This window comes from Rhodnius prolixus, unplaced genomic scaffold, assembly GCF_049639745.1.
Source record: "Rhodnius prolixus isolate KJV_2025 unplaced genomic scaffold, Rpr scaffold_31, whole genome shotgun sequence".
NCBI lineage: Eukaryota > Metazoa > Arthropoda > Insecta > Hemiptera > Reduviidae > Rhodnius > Rhodnius prolixus.
Window position 1 is genome coordinate 978,822 of NW_027411586.1, and position 7,229 is coordinate 986,050.

General features: G+C 36.1%; 1 protein-coding gene across 1 annotated transcript; it reads right to left on the bottom strand.

The window, feature by feature from the left end:
• Positions 1-4,015: 4,015 nt before the first annotated feature.
• Positions 4,016-4,918, bottom strand: LOC141448427 (uncharacterized). The gene has a single exon (XM_074116784.1). The coding sequence runs from the start codon at positions 4,916-4,918 to the stop codon at positions 4,016-4,018; it is 903 nt and encodes a 300-aa protein (XP_073972885.1).
• Between the last annotated feature and the right edge of the window lie 2,311 nt (positions 4,919-7,229).

A 7,229-nucleotide genomic window follows, 5' to 3' on the forward strand; every position in this document is an offset into this window, starting at 1 on the left:
TTAGAGACACAGAAGGTTACAATGCAAAATAAATAATACGGTGTGTCTCTGTGCTTTTTTAAACACTGGTATAATATATATAATAAATAACTCCTTAACAAAAACTTACAGTTTAAAAAGTTAAGTATAAGGGTTGATTAAACGACAAAAGGTACACAAATCAGCAAGTACCTATCATTTCAATCATACTACAGCTCGTAATAATTTCAGCCATTTAGAAACATTTTCTAAAAGCTTATTTTATTTAAATTGGTTTCTAATTTTTCGCGATTTTTATAAAAGATTTCTCTTACTATTAAGTTTTCCGAGAACATTCCCCTGTGAACAGTGTCTTAATGTTTCCTTACAGAAGATATTAGAAAAAGAATCCATTGTACTTTCGAAACAATTGATATCATTTAAGTATAACTTTACTGCATTAAATTTTCATTAATATTTTTTACATTCTATTACACGTCACAGACCCTTATGCTGGCCAAATTTTATCAATAAAATATTTTTGCTCAGGGAAGAGTAGCACCCCTCTAGCTCATATTGATTGTAATAGGAGTTATTAAACGATTAATGCATAGGTTTTTAATGAGACGCTATTCTATTAAACAATTCAAAAAATCATAAAACGTTCACCTTACCAAAATATATTTACGCAATTATTGTTATTATTACTTTTACTTGTTTATATTTAAGTGCAATTTAGGAAATTATACATCGTCGGTTTAAGTTCATCCTTTGATTAAACGGATTGGCACTATACTGTACCAAATGGTCAAATGATAATTAAAAATAAGAGTTAATTAATTACAAATATTTATAGTAATACAATATATTAATGTATACAGCTTCCTTTAAATCTGTCCTCATCTGATTATACATATGAATTTTCTTATTTGTTTTTTAGTGCAACAGTTTGCATAGGACGTTAATCTCCACAGTAATGGTTCTCAAAGCATTTTTGTCCAGAACTTTTTTTCCATTGCCTGATTCCCAGCTTTCTGAGATGCTCCTTCAGTTCCCCTCCTTTTAGGTCTGCCTATTATCCGTCTACTCTCCTGTCACTCCTTCTACAGCTTTTTGATTCCTCTGTAAAATGGATTAAGATAACGTATATTTTTAGATCAGGACATTACTGTTACTTTTACTAATTATTTGATTATTAAAATTCTATATAAGTATTTAATTAAAGGGACTTCATTTGTTTATAATTTAGAATGGATTATTATTACAAATAGGTATATATTGGCTATTAGCCATTCAAGAGTGGAATTCCTTTTAACTCCGTGATTCAATTTTTAACAGTGATAGAAAAACTCTAGCTTTATCTTTTTCTATTTCATTGTGCGTGTGATTTGAGTAGGGTTTGCCAGGTCGAGTGATGATTATTCAAAATAAAGAGCGTAGTAAAGATAAAACAAAAATAATTGGGAACGGAGTTAAATTAAAATGCCTGTTTACTAACATTTATTAAGCCGTAATATAAACTGCATTTTTATATTAGCAGAAAATATTTTATTGATAAAAAAAATGGCCAGCATAAGGGTCTGTGACGTGTAATAGAATGTAAAAAATATTAATGAAAATTTAATGCAGTAAAGTTATACTTAAATGATATCAATTGTTTCGAAAGTACAATGGATTCTTTTTCTAATATCTTCTGTAAGGATACATTAAGACACTGTTCACAGAGGAATGTTCTCGGAAAACTTAATAGTAAGAGAAATCTTTTATAAAAATCGCGAAAAATTAGAAACCAATTTAAATAAAATAAGCTTTTAGAAAATGTTTCTAAATGGCTGAAATTATTACTAGCTGTAGTATGATTGAAAGGATAGGTACTTGCTGATTTGTGTATCTTTTGTCGTTTAATCAACCCTTTTACTTAACTTTTTAAACTGTAAGTTTTTGTTAGGGAGATTTTTGTACCTTTTAGAAAGTGTTAATTATAGTTTCATAGTCCTATGACGAACAATATTTAAACTTCATAGACATCTCTGAATAAGATCTCTCTGCGTACAGTTTGCCTTTAATCTGCAACATAATGTAACGGACCCCTCATCCTTTTACAACCTGGGCTTGGGACCGGCTTCGGCGGACTTAGTCCCTCAGTTAGTTTTAGTCACACATAACAAAAAAGTACAATTGATGTAAAAAAAAAATTATATAGAACAAACCATTCACAGTGAGGAGTATTTATTAAACAATATGTATTTAGCTTCCTCTGAATTAGGTATGCAATCCTTCTGACAACTGCATCAAACAGAAAATTAATTTTGGTTGGGCAATTTAAACTTTTCTGCATTATTAAAAAAAAAACAAAAAACGAGCGTAAGATTTAAAAAAATCGGAAAAGAAGTTGAACAAGAACTTTTTAATTTAATGTTTATAGTCATCAGCTGTGAAAGATTCATCTATAGGTGTGGAGTATTTAAACTGGAAATACCCACTTGCTAAAGATCAGGAATCAGGTGGTCGAAAAATAAGAACTAGTCTTTTAGTGTTTACAACGACCATGCATTTATTTTTCTTCACTACATCATTTTTGGTGATGATAACCCAAAACCCAGTCTTCAGCCGGCAACGCCGATGTCAGGCGCACTGGTAATGGACTGGATTAAGCTGTAGAAGCCCATGCAGATCCAAGGTGCTGGTGTGAAAGGTTGGAAACGGCAGATGTAGAAGCAAGCCCCCACAATCCGGTTTCCTATGAAATGGAGGACCAGCTCTGGCCTATGGAAAAGATCAGAGCAAAAAGATATAAAATAGAGGATAAATGTTAAAAGGCCCTTAAATCACCTGTGATAGTAAATAACAAATATAAGGTGGGAAATACCTTGAGGACGAGGCTACCCTGAATCAGCGCTAAGAAGGAGGCTGAGATTAACTGGACGCACACTGATGAGATGTCGGTACAGCTACCAGGTTTCCGACGTAATGTCCCTTGAACACTGGGATAGCTGGTACTAATAATGATGCAAAATGCGTGTAATACAGTGCTCACAAGTTGTAGGTAGTGCCGAGTAATTAGGTGAAGCAGCGGAAGTGTAGCGTAAGTTGATGAATGATGTAAAAGAGTGAATAAACATCCGCCAGCAAGTCAGACCACTCCCAGGTAGAAGGAATAATAATAATGATAATAGTAATAAGAATAATACCCCAGGGGTAAGGAGGATGTAAAGGATAAAATAGGCTGACTTACCGATTGACGAATTGATTCACCTGTTAATCCACTATTTGAAGCGAATTGGAATAAAGCTGCTAACTAAGTTGAATGGCACAGTATAAAAGGAACCACCACTGCCACAAAAAAGGCCGTCTAGGGCAGATAAATGAATAATGATCAAAAGGCAGACATGTGCTGATAGAAGGCAAGATGGCGTTCCGGTCCAGTTGTAAAAGGCTGTACTGTACAAGCACACAGTTAAAAGGTTGATAGAGCAACGACGAATGACGATAGATGACTACTACTACTAGCCGCCAGGGGTGTTGAACTCAGCACTGCCTACCGAACAGTGTGGCCAGTCAATCATGTATAGAAAAATTGAGAGTCCCCCCTCTGGTGTCCCTTTTTTTATAAATTCGCGTAGTAATACGCGACACTGGGGGCCAAAAGGAGAATGACTCCATGTGAAAATCGTAATTAACTAAATATAGGCCATAGAGGCGTAAGCTATAAAGTGTATATACAAATGAGCAAAGCTCAGTTGTAGCGCTGTGGCTACAGGGAGAGAGTAACGAGAGAATAAGCAGATATGTACCCGGCCTCCACTCAGACTCGCCCAAGGGAAGTCATGCTACGGAGCAAGATTAAGAGACTGAACCCAAGGGGTCAACGTCGTCGAGAGGTCTTGAGAAGATTAGATAGGGGCCAACAGGAGGAAACGGCGCTGGGCCTTAAGATAAATTATATAAAGCAACCTCTTGAGAGAATACAAAAACAAATGAAGTGTAAAACTGATTGAAATAACTAGCGGAACAAGAAACATAAGATTAAGAATAGTTAATGAAGGTAGCTTGCAATTTAATCATAAATTGGAAGGCGAAAGAGCTTAACTGCTGGACGAGTAAGCTCTGAAGTTGCAGTTTTGAGACGAGCACGTCGTACTATACCATCTGAACCAGGAAAGACCTGCAGTACACGGGCCAAAGGCCAACAAGAGGGCGGAGTGTTATCAGCATCAATCAATACGAGATCTCCAACCGAAAGATTAGGGGAGGTTGAGGTCCACTTCCCACGAGGTGCAAGAGCTGGAAGGTATTCAGATTTCCAGCGTGTCCAAAAATCCTTAATGACGGTCTGAATCCAGTGTAGTTGGCGAGGCGAACATCGTTGAATGGCCGCATCCGCATCTGGTGGTTCAATCAACGATCTACCCAATAGAAAGTGTGCCGGAGTTACGGCGGAGAAATCGTTAGGATCACTGGAGATGGTAGAAAGAGGCCTAGAATTTAAGATGCCTTCAATGCGTATAACAAGAGTATTTAAGACCTTGTAAGTGGGGATGTAACTGGCAATGAGCCCATTCAAATGGTATTTAGCTGATTGAACAGCACGTTCCCACAGCCCTCCTTGGTGAGGTGCAGAAGGTGGGTTGAAATGAAATGATATAGATTTTGAAAAACAAAAATCATTAATAAGTTTAGAAAATTGTAACTCCGCTTGTAATGATTGAAGTGCTCGTGTAAGGGCGGTAGAAGCGCCAACGAAATTAGTTCCGCAGTCTGAATAAAGATGGGCAGGACAGCCGCGTCGGCTAATGAAACGCTGTAGAACGTCTAAGAATTCACTGGTGGAAAGATCCGATGCCAGCTCTAAATGAACAGCTTTAGTAGAGAAGCATACAAATATGCAAAGATAAACTTTGACAGTAAGAGCCTTACGACTGTCCGAGATCCGAATTGTAAATGGCCCTGCAAAATCCATGCCCGTATGTGTAAAAGGAAAGGAGGGATTGACCCTCGCTGATGGAAGTTGACCCATTAAGGGAACGTTATGGGATGGTTTGGCCCGGAAACACACCATACATTTATGGATGCGTGAACGAATAGCTTGTCTGGCTGACAGAATCCAAAAGGAACGTGAAAGATGATAGAGTGTAAGATTTAGCCCTGAATGAAGAAATAAAGTGTGATAAGGGTCAATCAGTAAATTGACTAAATAATGGCTCTTAGGTAAAATAATGGGATGACAAGTTTTAAGAGAAGTAGTATTTTGGAGTCGACCGCCGACTCGAATTAACCCATTAGAATCAATAAAAGGCGTTAAACGCTGTAGTCCGGCAGAGGAAAATCGTCCTGATCGTAAGGCAGAGACATCTTTCTCAAAGGCAGTCCTTTGAATGTAGAAACAAATAGCAGTAATCACATGACTCAATGCCGGGGGGGGGGATACCCCTTGACTTTGGACTTCCAAGTGAGTATAAGTTTAATTAAAACTGTCCGGTAGGACAGTTGTATAAGGTGATCGTCAAAAAGTGCACGAAAAAGCGTAACGTTGAAAAACACCCAACTTTGACAATTTTTTTCTCTTTTTCTACTAAAGTTAAAATTCCCAAATTTTCTTTAAAATATGGGGCAAATCCTCCTTTATAGCTGTATTTTTTTTGCAACAACCCAGATCTAATAGGTTTCGAGAAAAAATTTGCCGAAAATGAGCAAAAACGGCTTTTTCAAAAAATGTTCTTGTTCTTGTTCTTGTTGTTGTTGTTGTTGTTGTTGTTACCTTTTTTGTAAACAACGTACAGCCTAAACGCGCGAACCGATTTTCATGAATGAGGTGTCATTCGATTCGGAATTTTATGTAGATGTGCCTTTTGGGGGTCTCGACCCTGTACATCGAATGGGAGAGGAGTTAGCCCCCTTTATGTAAGGCCCCCTCCAAAATTATTATTACTAATTACTCTGTAAATCTTGGCCCGATTTTGATAAAATTTGGTAGGATGATAGGGTTAGGGCTCCCCTACGTAACATTAAAGCGGCGATCAGCTCTTGCACTTGTTAAGGGGAAGTATAGCAATCGTTTCAAATTATCGACACGTGAACCGATTTACATGAATGAAGTGTCATTCGAATCGAAATTTTGTACAGATTTGAAGTCTCGACGCTATGTCTCATCAGGAGGGGAGTTCGCCCCACCCAAGTAAGGCCCTTTCTAAAACTATTATTACCAATATTTCTATAACGCTTAGTCCGATTTTGATAAAATTCAGCTCGAATAAGTGGTTAAAGTTCCTCAACGTTGCTGTGAAGTGCTGTCATGCTCTTGCACCTACTAAGAGGAAGTACTGCAATCGTTTAAATTATCAATGAGTTAACCGATTTAAATCAATGAATTGTCGTTCGATTAAAAAATCTTTGCCTCTTTGCCTAGAAGTTCTGCAATCGCAGTTTATTTTTCTTACTCCTCTTAAAAGGAAGTACTGAAATCGCAGTTTAATTTTGCTATTTACGTACAAATAACTTCCTATGTTATTCAAAACGCTTTTTCAAAACAATTGTTATTGAGGATGGTTTGGGGGACCGCAACTATAATCATTCTTTAAAAAGATCTCTCCAGAGGTAGTTACGGTTTCGACTTAACACCTTATCAGGTTATAATGATAGAATTGCTTATTCCAAATTTTAAAAAAATCTGTAAAGCAGATATGTAACTTTGCAAAATAAACAAAAAGGAAAATCTATCCAAAAGGTACAAAAATCTCCTTAACAAAAACTTACAGTTTAAAATGTTAAGTATAAGGGTTGATTAAACGCCAAAAGGTACACAAATCAGCAAGTACCCAACATTTCATTAATACTTCATTAATATTTAAGTAATTCTACTGCATTAATTTTCATTACGTTATTTTTTAGAATTTATTAGATGTCACAGACCCTTATGCTGGCCACTTCATTTATAATATTTTTTTGTTATAATTATGATAAATCACACATACGTACATGCATGTTAAAGTAGAAAAAGACAAAGTTAGAGTAGGCTACTGTCTTGAATTCGTCTTACCGAAATATTCGAGAGCACAAATAACACTCAGTTATAACAAGTAGGTTATTCAACAACAATTATTGATTTCTCGATTGTAATTTAATTTAGTCCCCCTAATTTTACTTATAGTAAAATACTGGAATAATTAGCTGTCCTAAAAATATGCATATCTTATTTACTTTATATTACATATATACAACATTGTGGGATGAATACCTACATTGAGAATGTAATTGAAGAAAACCATGTTACT

What these genes read in the sequence shown, in the direction of transcription:
- LOC141448427 (XM_074116784.1), bottom strand. Translation starts at nt 4,918, where the DNA reads ATGGATTTTGCAGGGCCATTTACAATTCGGATCTCGGACAGTCGTAAG.